Source organism: Ictidomys tridecemlineatus, chromosome 1, assembly GCF_052094955.1.
Source record: "Ictidomys tridecemlineatus isolate mIctTri1 chromosome 1, mIctTri1.hap1, whole genome shotgun sequence".
NCBI lineage: Eukaryota > Metazoa > Chordata > Mammalia > Rodentia > Sciuridae > Ictidomys > Ictidomys tridecemlineatus.
The window spans coordinates 262,391,352-262,409,978 of NC_135477.1; the positions used below are offsets into that span (position 1 = coordinate 262,391,352).

The 18,627-nt window shown below is 62.3% G+C and overlaps 1 protein-coding gene across 3 annotated transcripts in view; it reads left to right on the forward strand.

Annotated features, from left to right (window-relative positions):
- Positions 1-6,732: 6,732 nt before the first annotated feature.
- The window catches only part of LOC101961319 (palmitoyltransferase ZDHHC11), a 37,787-nt gene continuing 25,892 nt past the window's right edge, over positions 6,733-18,627 (forward strand). For 2 of the 3 annotated variants that reach the window (XM_078018635.1, XM_078018638.1), the window contains exons 1-5: positions 6,733-7,050; positions 13,065-13,240; positions 13,939-14,040; positions 15,443-15,567; positions 17,398-17,553. In XM_078018635.1, coding sequence (XP_077874761.1) covers positions 6,832-7,050; positions 13,065-13,240; positions 13,939-14,040; positions 15,443-15,567; positions 17,398-17,553 — 778 coding nt within the window. In that variant the 5' untranslated portion in view covers positions 6,733-6,831. The remainder of the gene's footprint in view (positions 7,051-13,064; positions 13,241-13,938; positions 14,041-15,442; positions 15,568-17,397; positions 17,554-18,627) is intronic. The other variant, XM_078018639.1, reaches the window with a different exon arrangement.

Here is an 18,627-nt window from a genome sequence, read left to right on the forward strand (position 1 = left end):
CCCTCAGCCCTCGGGCCAGACCTTGTACTGTACAGCAGTGTCCTGTGGGGTGCACGATGTGACCTCACAGGGCGGGGGCGGGGTCCCTCCCTGGGCATCCCTGCTGTGCAGCCCGGAGTCCTCCAGCTTGGCAGACGTGGCCCTGGTGGGTGCCCCAGCTGGCATCTGGAGGCCCCTGGGCCGAGCTGGTGCTCTAGCTCCTCGCGCCCCGACCTGAGCCACAATGGAGTGGGGCGCGTGGCCCCCAGACAGCCCTGCACCCCGTCCACTCTCAACCCTTCTGCACGCAGCCCTCACCCTTTCTGCAGCAGAAACCCAGCGTAAACCTGCTGCTGACCATGTCAAAGGCCGTATCTGTGGCACTAGATGTGCTCACAGCCTGTGTGGCCCCCTCCTCCCTTGGGCCCATCTGTGTCCAGGAATGGTGAGCTGTCGGGGGTGTCAGGGATGCCCTGCCATGGCCTTGCCTGCACCCCGGGCACTGCCCAGCTCCAACTGGCTGGTGGGACCCTGCTGCAGTCAGAGGGCAGCCTGGGCAGCCCAGATGGCAGAATGGGGTTCCTGCCTGCCTCTGCCTCCTGCTTACATGGGCCCATGGCCAGCTCCTGGGCCCCAGAGGAGCTGCTGTGGAGGGTGCTACATGGCTGCTGGTGCTGCCCAGCCCCTTGCTGTGGCCCTGGGCCTTCCATGGCTACTGTTGAGGTGGCCACTGCTCATCAGGGTTAGGACAAGGAGCAGGACTTGCAGCGGCCACCACACCCGTGTATCTCTGAAAGAAACTGCGGACCAGGCGGGTAGGCCTGGAGGTGCTGCCCCCTCTCCCCACATAGCCTGGGTGTGGCCACCAGTCTTGCTCTTGGTTCTCCATGGGGGCTCTGCAGTGACCACTGGCTGCCAGTCACAAGAGCCCACAGCTGTACTCCTGGCCAAGGCCACACTGCTGGTCCATGGGGCAGGGCCTGCTGGGCAGGACCAGCCCTCACCCCTGCCTCAGTGCAGCGCCTCTGGACCACCAGCCACTCTGGGATCTGTGGTCCCCAAGGGACCCTGAGGATTTGTTGCAGATGGGTAAACTGAGGCAGTGCCCCATCTCCTAGTGTGTGGCTGAGCCTATCTGTGGTTGGCTGTTGCATCCCTCTGGGCGCCAACGCCCCCATCCATGGAGGGGAGGCAGCCCCCTCTCCTGGCTGTGCATTTACTGAAGGCCTCCATACCAGAGCCCGGGAGCCTGGAAAAGGCAGAGTTGCCCTTGGCTACGGGGCAGGGTGTGCCATTGTGTGTGTGGAGTGCCTGCAGCAGGTATGCAGGTGGGTATGCACGTGTGGAAGTGTGTGTCACAGGGAGTGTGGGGCACTGTGTGCAGGTACACGTGGGTGCATGTGGGCATGTGTGGGTGTGTGCAGGTACCTGTGGGCATAAGTGTATCTGTCAGGTTTGTGGATTGTGCTGTTGGGAGCATGTGGGTATATGCAGAGTGTGTGAAGTGTGCAGCTGTGCGGGTGTGTGTGGGTGCATGTGGGTGTGCCAGGTGTAGGAGTGCATGTGTGAGCAGGTGTGTGGGTATGTGCAAGTGTGTCAGGTCTACCTCATCGTACTCGAACAGGGAGAGCAGTCTGTTGTCGGTGACACTGGGTGACCTGGTGGCCACAGCTGGAAGTGCTTGCTTTCATTATGGGTGAAGGAATAGGTTGGCCCTGTGGCGCGTCCACCTTGCAGCCAGGCTGTGAACACAGCGAAGAAGACACCCTCCGAGCCATTCTTGGCTGCAAAGACCTGCTGTTGCCCCCTGGTCCAGCAGCACCTGTGGGAGCTGGGAGCTATCCATGTTCCTGGGCCGTCCAGAGCAGAGGCCCCAGTTCTGGGGAGCCTGGGATCCCTGACCACCCACTTCTTACCACGCCTGCCTCCCTTCTGTCCTCCTTCCAAGCACACCTCCACCTGTCTGCCAGGGACTTTGAGTTGCTGGTCTTGGTCACCGGCCTCCCGTATACCCTGACTTGGTTGGCTGCCTGTCGGATGGTGGACTCTGCCCAGTGTGGGCTCTGGGCAACAATCAGAGCCTTGGACTGGCAAGGTGGGCCTGGCTGCAGATGGCTTCCTTGGATGGCACCTGAGGGGTCACTGGGAAGGGAATGAAGGGAAGTCATCAGCCCTCCTGTCCAGCTCCAAAGGGACACAGCAACTGGTCCACACAGGGACCTTCAGATAGTTGTTGGACCCACAAATAGGAACTGAGAATTTCCTGAGTTTAAGGCCCGAGTCTGAGAGAAGGGCTCAAGGGAGGAGGAGAGGACACTGTGTCTGGCCCTTGGGAGAACACAGGCCTTCTCCAGCAAACCAGGCAGTGTCCACATGCTTAATCGGCCTCAGCCATCCAGACGCATGGCCACCACAGAGGGGCAGCCTGCCAGGCGGTCAAGGTGGCACATCTGCCTGGAATACTCTGCAGGCAGCGTGGGTATCTCAGCTTCTGGAGCAAACAGCCAACAAGATCAAACCTCGGCCAGCATGAGCTGTTGACCCTGGAGTCAGAGGCCCGCAAGCTGGTGGCTTGTCATTAGGGAGTGGGACAAGAGTTTCCCAGTCAGTGTGAGTGGCAGGCAAGCCCTGCCTCACGTCCCCTGTGAGGAGCCCCAACAGGACTGAGCCGGGTCTGCAGCCTGTAGCTTCCGCTGTTGCTGGGATGAGGCTTTGTGAGGCACCTGGGTTCTGTGGCTGCCACGAGGACCAGGGAGGCCCTCCACTTCTCAGTTCAAGGCGTGCCTTTGGTGCTCAGCCTGGTGTGACAGAGGCGGCGGTTGGAGGGGACTCTGCTGCAGTTGGGCTTCTCAGCCCCGGGCCTGGCAGCCACCCTCTGAATTCAGCTGTGTTCTGCAGGCAGCGTGGGCCGATCGCCGGTGGTGGTTGCCCCGGAGCTGGCGGGCTTTCTGTCTGGTGAGGCTCAGGAAAGGGGTCTCTGGGACAGGACGTGGCCTGCAAGCTTCCTGAGGGCGAGTGGGCACAGGGCTGCTGGGAGAAAGGAGGACTCACAGGTGGGGACGGGCCACTCAGGAGGGCAGGCAGTGGGTGGAAGCCAGGGGCCGTGCAGAGGGGACCAGGAGCACCAGGGCGGCTCACAGGGGTGACAGAATGGGAAGCAGGCGTGGCCCTGCTACACTGTTGTGATGGCAGTCTGGGACCATGGGCACCTGACACCAGCCCTGGAGCAGAATCCCGCCTCCAGGGAAGACCAGGAGGCCTGAACCACAGTGTCCATAGAGGGGCCCCACGCCCCAGCCCCAGCAGTGCTGGCTCCTGCCCCCAAGGTCGAGGTCCCCAGTGTCAGGAGGCGCTGCTGGGCGCCCCTCCTGGAGCCCCTCCAAGCCTGGTGGAATGAAGGAATGAGGGCCCAGCTCCCGCCAAAGGGTCTGCCTGGGAGGGGCTGTGGAGAGGAGGCAGAGGGCAGAGGAGGCTGGGACGGTGTGGCTTCGGCCACGTCAGGAAGCAGAGGAGGCGCCTGGAGCTGGGACAGATGTGCTTCTGTGTGCCGTGTATGTGATTGTGCTGTGTGTTGTGTTGCAGGTGGTGTGTGCTGTGTGTGCTGTGTTGCAGGTGGTGTGTGCTGTATGTTATTGTGTGTCGTGTTGCAGGTGCTGTGTGTCATTATGTGTCGTGTTGCAGGTGGTGTATACTGTGTGTCATGTTGCAGATGACGTGTTCTGTGTGTTATTGTGTGTCGTGTTGTAGGGGGTGTGTGCTGTGTGTTATTGTGTGTCGTGTTGCAGGGGGTGTATGCTGTGTGTTATTATGTGTCGTGTTGCAGGTGGTGTGTGTTGTGTGTTATGTTGCAGATGATGTGTTCTGTGTGTTATTGTGTGTCGTGTTGCAGGTGGTGTGGTTGTGGGTCGTGTTGCGAGGTGTGTGCTGTGTGTTATTATGTGTCGTGTTGCAGGTGGTGTGTGTTGTGTGTCATGTTGCAGACGATGTGTACTGTGTGTTATTGTGTGTCGTGTTGTAGTGGGTGTGTGCTGTGTGTTATTGTGTGTCGTGTTGCAGGGGGTGTGGTTGTGGGTCATGTTGCGGGGTGTGTGCTGTGTGTTATTATGTGTCGTGTTGCAGGTGGTGTGTGTTGTGTGTCATGTTGCAGACGATGTGTACTGTGTGTTATTGTGTGTCGTGTTGTAGGGGGTGTGTGCTGTGTGTTATTGTGTGTCGTGTTGCAGGGGGTGTGGTTGTGGGTCGTGTTGCGAGGTGTGTGCTGTGTGTTATTATGTGTCGTGTTGCAGGTGGTGTGTGTTGTGTGTCATGTTGCAGACGATGTGTACTGTGTGTTATTGTGTGTCATGTTGTAGGGGGTGTGTGCTGTGTGTTATTGTGTGTCGTGTTGCAGGTGGTGTGGTTGTGGGTCATGTTGCGGGGTGTGTGCTGTGTGTTATTATGTGTCGTGTTGCAGGTGGTGTGTGTTGTGTGTCATGTTGCAGATGATGTGTTCTGTGTGTTATTGTGTCGTGTTGCAGGGGGTGTGTGCTGTGTGTTTTTGTGGGTCGTGTTGCAGGGGGTGTGTGCTGTGTGTTTTTGTGGGTCGTGTTGCAGGGGGTGTGTGCTGTGTGTTATTGTGTGTCGTGTTGCAGGGGGTGTGCGCTGTGTGTTATTGTGTGTCATGTTGCGGGGGGTGTGTGCTGTGTGTTTTTGTGGGTCGTGTTGCAGGGGGTGGGTGCTGTGTGTTTTTGTGGGTCGTGTTGCAGGGGGTGTGTGCTGTGTGTTATTGTGTGTTGTGTTGCAGGGGGTGTGCGCTGTGTGTTATTGTGTGTCATGTTGCGGGGGGTGTGTGCTGTGTGTTTTTGTGGGTCGTGTTGCAGGGGGTGGGTGCTGTGTGTTTTGTGGGTCGTGTTGCAGGGGGTGTGTGCTGTGTGTTTTTGTGTGTTGTGTTGCAGGGGGTGTGTGCTGTGTGTTATTGTGTGGCCTGTTGCAGGGGGTGTGTGCTGTGTGTGTTAGAGTGTCAGTGTGTGCCTGTTCTGCCCAGCAGCATCAGCATGGAGCCCTGGGGCTGGTGGACCAGCTGCTGCCCCTGAGGCCTCCTCTGCTCCCCTGCTGCCTGCAGCCCTGTCAGCCTCCTGCATTCCAAGTGCTGGGCCAGCAGGGCACCTGCTCTCACCCCTGGGACAGCAAGGCCTGCTGGTTCTCCTCCCCACCTTCTGGTGAGGGTCACCTGGGACCTGGAGTGGCAGGACCCATTTTGGGCTTAAGGAGGTCGATGCCTGGCATCTGGGCCCAGAGGTAGTCCTTGGCCTGGATGGCTGGTCCGTGGAGGTAGAAGGACATGCTGGGCACTGCCCTGGTCACCCTGTAGAGTGATCCCTCAATGCCCACATGTGCTCATGGGAACTGTCCCCAGCCTCGTGCCCAGGCACCTGGGGTGACTGCCAGCTGGCCCTGACTGGCCTGCACTCTCCACTGGGTCCTGCTTCCTTTGAGCTGGTTCTGTCTGGGGGGCATGCATCCTCTCTAGAGGGGGAAGAGGAAGGCTCTTCTTGCTGGCCAGCCTGGGGCTGGTCCTGGCTTTTCTAAACTTTCTGACCTCCTAAGAAATATGAATTTGAAGTAGAAAACCACATTCCCCCGTAAACATTCCAAACTAGCAGAAGGGCATCAAACCTTGTGAGCAGGGACGTGGGGACTGGCTCTGGGCCCAGCACCTCTCTGCTGCTGTGGGCAGCACCCTGTGGCCCTGCACCCTTGTTCTGGAGAACCCTCCCCTACTCTGGGCTCAGAGGCCCTGCCCTTCACTGGCTCTACCACCCGGCCAGGCTGTGTGGGCGGGGACCACGCTCAGGTCCTGAAACTGCTCTGGGTGGTGAGTCCTTTCCCAGTGCTGGGGTGGATCCAGGGCTCACACCCAGCCCTGAGTGGTCACCAGGCAGGTCGCACGCCAGCAGACCCCAGTGCGCTGGGTGGTGGTCCTCCACACCCGCCAACTTTCCCTCTCGCCTACCTCTTCCTGTCGTGTGGGTGGGGCTGGGTCTCCAGCCACAGGGCTGCTTCTGGGCTCCCACAGCCTGGTCTTGCCTCCTGCCTGCCTCTGTCTCCCATGAAGCTGGCCCTGTGGCCCTGTCCAGTGGTCACACTCAGAATGTAGTGCAGAGTGTCACCTCCAGGTGACACTCAGCATCAGCCACACTCTGCAGACTTGGCTTCCCCAAGGGCCACAAAGGGCTTTGCCCAGCTGTGTGTGGCCAGGTTCCCAGGCGACTCGAGGCCACCTTGCAGCTATGGACCATCTTGCTGTCCCTTCTCCCACTCGGGCACCTTCCTCCTGATGGCTGCCAGGGCTGCTCCAGAGTGGTGTCTCGGAGCTCTGTGGGTGCCAGGTTGCTGTCCCTGAGGAGGGGGACCTAGAGTCTGGCAGAGCTCCCAAGTGGACGTCTGAGGCAGCACCACCTTGTTTGCTCCTGACTGCCCCTCCCTGCTCACCCAGGAGGCAGGGTTCTCCTGGCCTCTGATGGACCTGTCTGTCCATACAGGAGCCCCAGGGTTCATGGCTGAGCAGCGTTGACTAGGGCTTCCCCAGAGCTTGCCATCGTGTCTGGTGACCAGGGTCCGGCCAGTGGGGCAGCTCATAGAGCACCCTGGGCTATGCCCAGAGCATGCTGGCTGTGACCTGGGGCAGCTTCCCTGTGGGCTGGACCCCTCCCCACCAGCAGGCCCCAGAGTCTGCTGCAGTCACCCTGGGCCATGCGGGGTGTCTACTTGCAGTCCTGGTCCGAGTGGTCTCCCTGAGAATGGCGGGAGGTGCTGCAGCTCACCTGCCCTTGCTAGGACCCTAACTCCCCGGTGCCCCTCTCTGTCTTGCAGATGGGCATCTGTTGTAAGAGCCAGAGGCAGGTCGTCCCTGAAAACCTGGGCAGCTCTGTGAAGACCCCACCGCACCACCTGTCCAGGGTGAACGGCTGGTCGCCCCCTCTGCACTCCTTCCAGGTGGTATGCTGGGCCATCTTCCTGGTCATGTGTGTCACCAGCTTTGGAATCTTCATCCCCTTCCTGCCCCTGGACTGGAAGCTCGCTGCCTACTCTGTATCCTTGCTCCTGGTGGGGCTCCCCAGGCCGCCTGCCGTCAGGGGGATGAGCAGGCCCCATCCCCCAGCAGGCCCGCCCGTGGCTCTACCCCTGCCCAGGCCAGGCCAGCTGCCCTACTGCTGTGCCATCATGGGCAGGGGCTCCCTGTGCAGCCCACGCTCAGGCCTGGCAGGTGACCACTGGCCTGCGGTGGCAGGGGACACTGAGTGGTGAGCACAGGAGAGGGTGGGGCCTGCCTCAGCCAGCTCCCCCAGGACACTGAGGGGCCCACTCTGGTCGTCCCCCAAGGATAGCAAGGCCAGCAGGAAGGGACTTCAGGACCCCGAGGCTCCACCATGCACCTCAGGCAGGCGTCTCTACGGTCCTGCCGAGTGCCCTGCCTCACAGCTAGCTCTGGTGTGTGGAGTCAGACACCTGTGGCTAAGTCACAGATGGCCTGTTAGCTGTGCCCAGGTGGAGAGTGTCCATCTCTGGGCTGACCTCCCCACTGTGTCGGAATGGGAATGGTCTGTCAGGCCGCTGACCATGGCATTTGGCAGGAAGCCCCAGGCGCCGCCCCCTCACTGAGACCTTAGGACAAGTGGACAGGGGCGGAATGGGCCTGCTTGGGGGACACACCTGATGGCCGGGTGCTAGAGCCCTCACTGAGCCACCATCGACTCATGCGGCCCTCTGCTTTGGCTGCCCACGCAGGTCTGGCAAGGGAGAGACGCAGGGTGTGGGATGTTGGCAGGGAGGAGGCGTAGCAGGACCTGGGCATGCAGCCGTGCCAGGACCCAGCTCTCCTGCACCGGGTCTGCTCTGCCTCTGGGTGTCCTTTCCAGAAGCTCCCACTGTGGGGGCCCTGCTTCCAAGACAGAGCGTGTGCAGTGGGCCTCTTTCCAGCACCGAGGCCGCCCCGGGTCTGCGCCTGGCTCCTCCCTGTGTGGGGGCAGTGTCGCCCAGGGCTGCTGCCATCCAGCTGGACGGGGCTCTCTTTCCACAGCGAGTGGCTCGTCCTGCGGAAGCCCACACAGCGCCTCTGGTGCACCTGCTCCACGTCGCTGGGGGTTCTGAGAATTCACTCTTGGGGACTGTGGCTGCTGAGTGGTGCTCGGTGGCCTGGGGTGCTCCCTGGCGGTTTCTGTCATAGATGGTGTGCTCTTCAGACTTTCTGCTCCACCTCTGTCCGCGGTGGCACACTGGATTCTTCAGGAAATTCCAGCAGCTCATTCAGTTGTCAGGTGAACAGGCTCAGAGCCTGGGCCCATGGCGGCCCCTGCTCGTGTGGTGATGAGCCGCTCCTTCCTGTCTTCGTCCGCTGTCCTAGGGCTTGTCACCTCTGTGGCTCTTGTGGAGAACCAGCGTGGGGACGTTCCTTTCTGTCCCGTGCCTGCCCTTTCTTCAGCGGGCCACGGGGTTGCTGTGCCCTTCCTTCCACATCTTAAGGTGGGACCTCGGGCCACCCAGGTGGACGTGTCCTGTTAAAGCTGCGGCTTCCCCATAAGCACACAGAGCTGGCACACACAGTGCACACGCGCTCACACAGGCAGTGCACACAAGCGTGGGCAGGCAAGTGCCTTTGGCTCTCCTTCGCGCCCCTTCGAGTTCAGATGCTGCCCGCCCCAGACCTGGCGCTCTGCCTTGGGTCTGGGACGCCCTCTGCAGCCACGGTTTCCCTGAGCACCAGGCCCCGCCACCTGCACTTCTGGAGTGGGCGGGTGAGGGGGCTGTCAGTCCTACCAGGGTCCAAGGCTGCATTCCAGCCAGAGGTGCTAGGAAGGTCACAGTGCACGTCCCTCTGGTCCTTCTTGTGATTTCAACTTCTATTTGAAATAGAGGCTGCCCAGAGCCAGCCTGGGTGGCCCTGACTGGTCAGAGTGGGCAGCTGCACATCCCCTCTCCCAGAACCCCAGAGAGGTGGGCAGCAGCACCCACTTCCCAGGGGAGCCCTTTATGGAGGCCTGGGTCCTGCCAAGTCACCAGCACAGGGCCCCAGGAAGCTGCACCCTGACCACGCCTGGACATGCGTGTGGGGCTCAGGCATCATTGAGGAAGGGTCTGAAAGTGAGGCACCGTAGCCTTGGGCCGACTGATCCCAGTTCTCGGTGGTGGCCCTCCCCACCACCCTGTGCCCTCCGCGGAACCTGGTGCCCTCCTGCCTCCTGTGGCATCCCCCAGACTCTGATCTTGGCCTGGAGAATGTCCTCTGTGGCCTGACGCCCCAGTCCTCTGCCCCAGTCCCCAGACCCTGAAAGCCTGTCTTGGGCAGCCTCCCCAACCTAGAGCCTCCCACACCCAGAGTTCCACGGACCCCAAGACCCCACCGTGGATCTCCATGTCCCTCAGGGTGGCCTCCTGGGTCTCCTGTGCGTGCTGAGCTTGGGGATGCTTCCCATGCCATGGTCGCCACCCCGGCTCACCTTCCTGCTTCTGCACAGGACGCCCCAGGTATGAGCACCCCACAGAACCGTGTCTCACTGCGATGAGAAGCAGCCAGTGGCCCTGTGACCCTCCAAGCCCATCCCAGATCTCTGCAAGCCCCCCATGACCTTTGCCGGGCTTTTAGCCCAGAATCTGGCCAGGGCTCGGGACTGAGGATGATCACAGAGCCTCTTGGTCTTTGGAGTCCAGTACACTTGCCTTCTGCTGGCCACTGCTGGCCTTGCCCTGACCCTGGGTCTTTGGGTATCCAGGCTGGCTGCACAACCTGTGGCCTGCCTGGTGGAGGCCAAGCGGCTTCTGCAGAAGGCAGCAGGGTAGTGGTGAGCCATGCACACAGGGCCAGCACTTTCAGTGGGGACACCACTTCTCTTAGGGAGAGTGGACAGAATCAGCCCTAGGACGGTAGGTGTGCCGCTCTGTTCCCACAGCCCCCTCTGGTTGCAGTCCTGGGGGCTGCCCACCTCGGCCAGCTCATACCCTGCCAAGAGGGCCTCCAATCCTCACAGCTGTGCTGCCTCTTGGGCCTCTGCCTCCAGTGTTACCAGCTCCATGCACACGAGAGCCATGGCTCTGCCAGGCACACCAGCAGCAGACGTGTCCCTCCGTTCTGGCTACAGATGGCTGACGGGAGGGTGAAGGAGGGCTGAGCTCTCTCCCATCCCAAGGCCCTGGCCTCTCCCTGTGTCCACTGGCCTCTCCCTGTGTCCTCAGGTCACCTGGCCACCTGTGGGTCTGTCTCTGGCCTGTCCCCCTTCTTATAAGACCTGCAGGGCTTCTCTAAAACCCTTGTTTTGACCATATTGAGACCCTGTTTCTGTGCAAGGCCCCGTTCACGAGCTGGGAATCAGGGCTCAGCATACGTGGGATGTGGCTCGACCCTCAACCTGTGGTTCCTCTGTGCACCTTGGTGGCCCACTGTCCCGCTGTGGCCCTGGGGCTTGAGCTCTCTGGAGGGGCCTCTGCAGCCCACCTCTCTGTTTCTTCAAGGAGCCTGGGCCCCACCTTGGGCGGCTCAGATCTCTGTCCTGCAGCGTCCCTGTCCTTCTGTCCAGGGCCTGGTTGCCTTCAGAACCAGTTTTCCGGCCACAGGGCTTGGTGCTGTGCTTCGGCCACAGGGGGGCGCCAGCGTTGTTTACTCTGGGCAGCAGTGGGTGGACTCTGAGAGGGCAAGCCGCAGGGGGCAGCCCACTCTGGAAGGAGCTCCAGGCGGCCAACCTGAAGGGCCCCAGGGCTGCACAGCTGGCTCAGGGGCACCATGTGGAGGGGTTGGGACTGTATTTAATCTGGAGAAACCTCTGCAAAGCCCTGTTGTGGGCGGGCAGTGTGAAGGTGGCAGCGGGCTCGGGCTTCCTGTCCCCAGCCTGAGAGCTCCGCTGTGGTTGCTGGAGGGGGACAGTACGTGACCCAGCGCTGGGAACGCTGCTCTTCCTGCGCAGAGCAGGACAGGAGAGGTCAGCGGCCAGGGCGAAGGGCGTGTGTGCTGGGCTGGCGCCCTTCCGCTGTTTGTTTACCAAACACAGATTGTTGCTAGGGAATGTTCCAGCACCGGCTCACACAGCTCCAGGCCGAAACTGCAGGGGAGGCCCTGCGCAGGAGAGGGAGGGTCCCCACTCTTTCCCTTCTACTCCCCACTCGGCCTGAGGCTGCTGGGGGGTGGCTGGAGGGCAGGAGCAGAGGCAGGCCCCGCGCCCTGGAGGTACGTCCTGTCCCAGCTTGCCCCTGGGTGGCTCCCCAGCTTGTGGCTGAGAGTAGCCAGCCAGGCCGTGGTGATCACTGTGTAATCCATTAAGGTCACCAACACCATCCTGTGGGTGACATGAATGTCACAAGAGGACAACCCCAGACCATGTGCTTTTCTGGACCTGCTCCAAGCCTGTTGATGAGCAGGCAGGGCATGCAAGGACGAGGGAACTGAGCCTAAGCTCTCTCCTCCCACGAAAGGCTTCGTGCCCAGAGGGCATGTCCAGGGGCAGCTTCTGTCCTGGCAGCCCTGGGTCCCTGTGGAAATGGGACCCCTTCTCTCCCAGATGACTCTGTCAGGGTGGCCCTGGCCACAGCACCTGCAGGCTGGGTGTGAGCATCTCCACCTGGAGGCTCAGGGGACCAGCCTCCTGTTTCCCGCAGCGGCCCATGTGTTCACAGAGATGAGGCTGTGGGTCTGGAGAGGTGGAGCGTGCAGTGGGTGTGGGACAGGGACCTGTCCTGCCTGCCTTCCCTGCCCGGCCCCAACTGCTCACCGGCTTCCAGATAGGTGAGGACTGTTGTAGCTCCAGGTAGTGCAACTTCCTGTCTGGTCTGTCCCTGACCCTCACCCACCAGGGTCTTGCAGTAGCACCTCTTGCCCTCAGCTTGGCCTGCAGGGATATGCTGGGCTGTGCTCTGTCAGAGCTTCACATGAGAGCCAGCCCTGCACCTGGTCCACTGACCATGCTGCCCCGCTGACCCTCACCCTGTGGGAGCCACAGCCTCAGCCTCTTCTGCCCAGGGCAGGGTGGTGCTGGCCTCACCCCAGCACTGGGGGGTCAGAGGAGTGTGGGAAAGACCTCTGTGCCTGACAGGACCCGTGTGCCTGACAGGACCTCTTTTCTTTCCTCCGGATGTTCCCTGGGCCTGGCCAGCACTCATCATCTCCCCACCCTGCTGTCCAGCTCCTCGTGGGCATGCTGCCTGACCCTCTTGGTGTCTTGCTGGCTCTGCTCCGCCCTCCTCAGGGGCATCTGTGAGAGTCTTTCCCAGCTCCAGGACAGAGCGGCACTGGGCCTGCCGCGGGTGGGCAGAACCAGCTTCTTCTGCGTGTAGTCCTCACCACGGGCAGAGCACTGCTCTCAGAACCCTGTGGGAAGCGTCCCCAGCTCCTGGCCTACCCGGAGCCCATGGGGCTCTGTGATAGAGCTGAGGGCCGTGGGCCAGGCCGTAGACCCCGAGCCCCAAGAAGGAGCTGGAGAGGCTTCTGCTATTAAGGTCCCTGCAGCAGAGTCAGGCCTGGCTCAAAGCCTGGCTCAAAGGGTGGCCTGCCTGTGGTAGCCTGTGGGACAGGGTCCCACCTGTTCCCTCCGGAGGTGCCTGGGGTCTCCATGCCTCCGTCTGGGAAGGGGCCAGAGCCAGAGCAGGGAGACGGGAGCCCTATGCTTCACAGCCCTCTGTCTGCTTTCCTGGGCCAGAAGAGGTAGGATCTGGGGGTCCTGAGGGGCCCAGCCCCTTCCACTTAAGCTGAGGCTGGTTTTGGACGCCTCGTCCTGGCCGCCTGGCTGGAGTGCCTCTGGCAAGCAGCGTCCCCTGGGCCATGCCCCACTTTGCACTGCTGAGAGGCCCCAGGGGCCTGCGGCTGGGGCTGCCCCTTTCCCCAGCCCTGCGAGGCTCCGGCTCCCACGGGGGCTTCGGGACATGTGTGCCCCACGCTCAGTTGCAGCCCAGCCGAGTCCCTGGAGGTCTGGGTGTGCGATACGGATCTGCCAGAGGTGCAGGCTGCAGGCAGTGCTGGACCCAGGAGTCCAAAGGGCCCTCCTTTGTCCCTGCCACCAGCCATGCTGCAGGGACACCTTGCATCACACTGACCAGGCCAGCCCGAGTGTTCCTTGACAGCCCAGGTGATGGGAGCTGTGTTCCTGTTCCACATGTTGGTCCACCTGATTGCTGTTACCATTGACCCGGCCGAAGTCAACGTGCGACTTAAAAGCTATGCCCAGCCCGTGCCGACCTTCGACCGGTCCAAACATGCACATGTGATCCAGAACCAGTACTGCCACCTGTGTGAGGTCACTGTGTGAGTGCCCTGCCAGGCCCCCGAGGTGCCAGGGCCACCTCCTGGGGTTAGGCTCAGAGACAGTAGCTGATCCTGCTGGGGCTGGGGCTGGGCTGGCCTGGGGTGCCGTCCCTGGATGGCTGCATTTAATTCCTCACAGCTCACCGTGGGGCCGATGCTCCGTTGTCCCTGCATCCAGAGGCAGGGCGGGGGCTCCTGGAGGGGGGCTCAAGCCTGGCTCACCCCTCACTCAGTGCTGTCCTCCCCATCCTCCCCAGGTTTCCAGATGAGCCCTGCCCCCGGGGAAGAGGGTGGCTGTCACAGCTGTGCCCGTCAGTGTCCCAGGTCTCAGGGCCCTGGGCACCCGTGTCGGGAGATGGCACAGCTGTGTGGGGTGCGGGGCAGCTCAGAAGGCACGGTTGGGACCGTGTGGCAGGTGTGGATCAGCGTACGTGGGCTGCTAGGGGCAGCCCTCTTCCCCCGGGGTGGGTTCCTCCTACTCTGCAGCCACAGAGTCTAGCAACGATCCATCCCCAACAGGCCTCCAGTGCCCTTCCTGACTCCAGGTGGAGGCCTCAGCCTCCCTTCCCTGCTGGACACCCAGTTCCCAGACCACATGGGGCCAGCTCTCCTGGGCCAGCCCCGCCTGGCCTGAGGAGGTGGGCCCTGACCCTGTGGGTCTGCACCCTTGGGCTAGCAGGTTCCTGCTTCCCTTCCAGGAGCGAGAAAGCCAAGCACTGCAGCTCCTGCAACAAGTGCGTCTCCGGATTCGACCACCACTGCAAATGGCTCAACAACTGTGTGGGGAGCAGGAACTACTGGTGAGGCTGGCAGAGGACCGCCAGGTGGAGGCCAGCACGGGGGCGGGGGCTGGGGGTGGGCCATTGTAGGGCCACAGCCCTGACCCCGGCGGGGTAGAGCTCAGGGCCTGAGCCTCACTGTTCTGGAACGTGTTTGGTGGAGCCGTCCTGGACATGACAAGGCTAGTCACCAGAGAGCCCCTAGACCTGCTTGCTTCCCAGGCCTGCCCACCTCTCCACACCCAGGCCTGCACCCCAGGAGTGGTGGCCAGACCTGGAGCATGTAAATGAGCATCCAGGTGCAGGATGGAGGTGCCTCTGGGTCACTGACAGAGGGTCCATGGCGTGCTCAGTCCGCTGTGCCTGGGCCCAGGGTGGACATCAGCTCGGCAGTCTATGACTGTCACCGGGAAGAAACAGGTGCCCGCCACCCTGGACTGACGCGGGAGACCAGGCTCTGGTCAGCCCTGCGGCGTGGCAGCACACCGGCCACAGTAGGAGCTGTGGGCTCAGGTCCCACTGTCCTGCCAGGCACCAGGGTGCAGTGACGCCAGGCCCAGACGTGGGCCCCGAGTGGCCCGCACGACAGCAGTGGTGGAGCCAGGTGGTGGGATGGGCCTGAGAGGCCCTGACCTGCACCCCTTGAGGGGGGCTGCCCGGCAAGGGCAGAGGCGGGCTGCACCCCTTGGTGCCTGAGCAGCCTGGCACAGCAGAGGCCTCGGGCAAGGCCAGCACATGGGGCAGAGCCAGCACGTGGGCCTAGGGAGGGTCTGCTCTTCAGAAGATACCATGGTGAGCACCAGCTCAAGGTCACGCAGGCAAGGGCCTGGGGCAGCACCGGCCCCATGCTGGCACAAGCTTCTTTGTCCCTTCATCCCCTGGAGGCCAGGAAAGCAAGAGAACAGTGGCACTTAGAATGTCATCTGGCCCCTGAAGTGGACAGAACACACACAGGGCTCTGGGAAATGCTCTTGTGCCTCAGCAGTGAGGGAGGGGGACACGCCTGGCCCAGGGATCAGCACGTGGCCTTGCAGACTGCCTGCAGAGGATGAGCCAAGGCACAAGGCAGGAAGGGACAGAGGGACAGCACCTGCAGGACGGGCAGTGAGGAGGACACGCTCTGGAAGGCAGCAGCTCTGTGAGGTTCCACAAGGCCTTGGGCTCTGCTATCCGTGGCAACAGGATGGACACAGAGAGGCTCAGGTGGGGGGCATGGGGCATGACAGTGTCACAACAGCCAGTAACGTCAGCCTGCAGACTTGAAAGAATGGTCCAAAGAACAAGGGCAGGATGGACGGAGGAAGGCCCAGTGGCAGGCGGCCTGGATCTGGGTGCGCCTGCTCCAGGCGGACGTGGCTGCGGGAGGCCTGCGGCTCTGGCTAGGTCCTGGCGGGATGCCTCAGCCGTCCCTCTCCTCCCTCAGGTTCTTCTTCACCTCTGTGGCCTCAGCACTGTGTGGGCTGTTCTGCCTGATGGTCCTCCTGCTGTACGTCGCCATCCAGAACTTCGTCAACCCCACCAAGCTCCGCATGGACCCCCTGTACCAAGGTAGGCTCCCGGGCTTTTGGGCTCTGGGCCAAGCCCGGCCCCAGCCTTCTTCCTGGGAGAGTCTTCAGTCTGAGGGTGCCCCCGTTCCCCCAGGCTCTCCCTAGCTGAGCAGCAGCCCAGCACCCACACTCTGGCCAGTGATGTCCCCGTGCCCAGGGGGCAGGCGTGCTGCTCTGAGGCCTTGTGTCCAGGCAGGGTGGGTATGTGCCCCGGCCCTCCGGCACCTCTCCATCAGCACTGAGCCCAGGCCAGCCAGACTCTGAGCCACGAGGGGCAGAGCAGCAGGGGCCTGTCTTGCCAGGAGCAGAAGCAGCCAGGGAGGCAGAGCTGCAGGCTCCGGGGCAGCACTTGACTGGGTGGGTCTGGCAGCCCAGGCTGGCTGCAGAAGTCTGCTCTGGAGCAGATGAGATGGGCAGGCCATGCCTGGCCTCTGACACACGCCCACGTCCTGACCTCATGTGTAGAGGAAGGCCTTGGCAGACATGGTCAAGGTCTGCCCATGAGGAGCTCGCCCCAACCCAGGATCAGGCCCTGGAGGGACAGAAGAGGAGACACACACAGGCCCTGTGGAGAAGGAGAGGGAGTTGGGGGCTGAAGCCAGTGGCCACCAACCCAGGGCTGCCAGAGCTCCCAGACAGGACCTCCCAGGAGCCTGGGGGAGTGTGGCTCAGCACACTCTGATTCCAGACTTGCTTCCAAAGTGGACCCGATAGAGGGGGCACCAGCTTGTGGTCATTGTCACAAGAGCCCAGGACACTGACCAGGAGCATTGTGGTGGGGCCAGAGCGTGGCTGGCCGTCTCAGCCCCAGGCACCACAGGAACACCAGCTCTATGGCAGGAGGGGCAGAACCTGCTTGTGGCTGGCCGTCTCAGCCCCAGGCACCACAGGAACACCAGCTCTATGGCAGGAGGGGCAGAACCTGCTTGTGGCTGGTTCTGAGACACTCCTGAGCCACCGTGTGGGAACACCCTCCAGGAATGACCTTGAGGTCCAGGGAAGGCCTTTGGCCTCTGTTTCCCCGATCCCCGCCCAGGACTTCCAAAAGCTGCCTCCCCTGGTGGCTGACCCCACAGACCAGAACCACCACGATGCTCTCTCCTCTGGGGAAAGAGTTCCTCCAGACCACAGACCGGCCTTGCTCCTGTGGGGCACGAGGCAGCTGCGAGGGGAAGAGCAGGGGCCGTGGCCGTGGGTCTGCCCGGTCACGGGGTGTGGTGTGTCTCAGGGAGCACTTGGGCCACTCCAGGCGGCTCTTTGTGCGTGGCTGAGGCAAACTCCTGGCTCGTTGTTCCAGAAGTCTTCGTGGGGCATGGCCTCCCATACACTGGACTTCATCATGCCAGTGCTGGACACAAGTGGGCTGGCATCGAATGTCCCCACCTGTCCATGAGGCAGCAAGGGGCTTTCCCTGTCAGATGGCACACATTGGAACCTGTCTAGAAAGAGTCCAGTCCTGACCTAGAACACATCATGGGGCAAAGGTCACCTTGGGCATCCAGATCTGCCCAGCTGTACCCACAGCCCTTGAGGACTCTCTGACACCTGAGTTTGGAAACAGCGTGGTTCTGAGCATGGGCAGCCCTTCACAGAAGGCCCTGCCCGGGAAATGCCCCCAGGCAGGGCTGTGGCCTGCCAGGTTGACCAGGGACAGAGGGGCCCGGGGCCTGTGGGAAGGGAAGTGCTAGGGGACAGGTGGCTGTCTCCTCCCTGAGCCTCACCTGCAGATCCCCGGGCCCTCGGCAGGGGTGGGGCGCAGCTGGGGGCCTGCCTGGGCTGGGCTGGCGGCGGTCAGCAGGGCTGGCTGCAGGTGCCTCCCTTGTCTCCACAGATGTCAGGTCTTCCAACCAGTGGCTGCTGTTCCTGCCCCTGTGCCCCGTGCAGGTGAAGACCCCCGTGGTCTTCTCCATCCTCACGGTGGTGCTGCTGCTGGGCTCCACCAGCTTCGTGCTGCTCGGGCACCTGCTGGTCTTCCACCTGTACCTGAGTACGTACCTGACAGGGCCCTGGCGCTCGCCTTCCCTGACCCGAGGCAGGTGGTGCGTTGGGCAGCCTTGCCAGAAAGGAGCCAGGGCACAGGGTGGGTCACAGGGAGGAAGGAGGCCAGGGAGGCTCAGCAGGCCTGTGAAGGGCAGGACCCTGCCGAGGCGTCAAGACAAGTCAGACGTGTGCAGAGTCGGGGGCAGCACTGTCGCCAGTGCAGGACCGGAAAAGCCCCAGGCAGACACCCTACCCAGGAGAGGCCCAGCCGGCCGGACAGCCCCTCCCCGACACGGCCGGAGGACCCTGGGCGTGCAGAGTCGGGCCGCCGTACACCGCCCGCACTCTGCCGTGCTGCCGCCAGGAGCCTCCTGTTCTCTGGGCAGTGACAGACGGGCAGTGGGCTTGGGGGTGTCGTTCTGACAGAGGCCTGCTCTGAGGTGGAGCCAGGCCAGGCTCGGCCTCACCTTGACCATGTTGTGTCTGTCACCCTTCCTGGGCCTGGCAGAGGGGAGGCCCCACAGGTGGCCCCATAGTGTCCCCACCAGGAGAAGGCTGGTGACACATCTCGCCCCAAGCATGGAGCACTGTGGTCCTGCCCTCGACGTCACCCTCTGACTGCATCTTGTGGGGGCCATAATGTGTTGTTTTCAGAGCTTTGGCTGGGAATGGCCGGGTCAGTGGGGTACACAGAAGGTCTGTGTTGCTGGAAGAGAGTGACCCTTGACCCCTCTGGACTGGGCAGGTCCACCAGGGACAGGTGCTGTCTTATCAACATGGAGCCCTCCGGAGGACCTCATGTTCCTGCAACCAGATCTCTGGAGGAAGGGCAGTCCCCCGGCCACCTTGGGAAGGGTTTCTAAGACACACTCCTTTCTAGACCGTCTAGAAACATCTTATGAGTCAGTGCTCCCAGATTCGTTGACTGCAGTCTTTCCTGGGGTCTGCCCACCCAGGATTTATTCCCCTCCTGGCCAACACCGCTCACTCCAGACCCCCAGGTAGGGCCAGAGGCTGGGGCTGCGTGCCGAGGTCCTCACAGGCCTGGAGTCCTTTCTACACCTGCAGGACGACAGCCCCA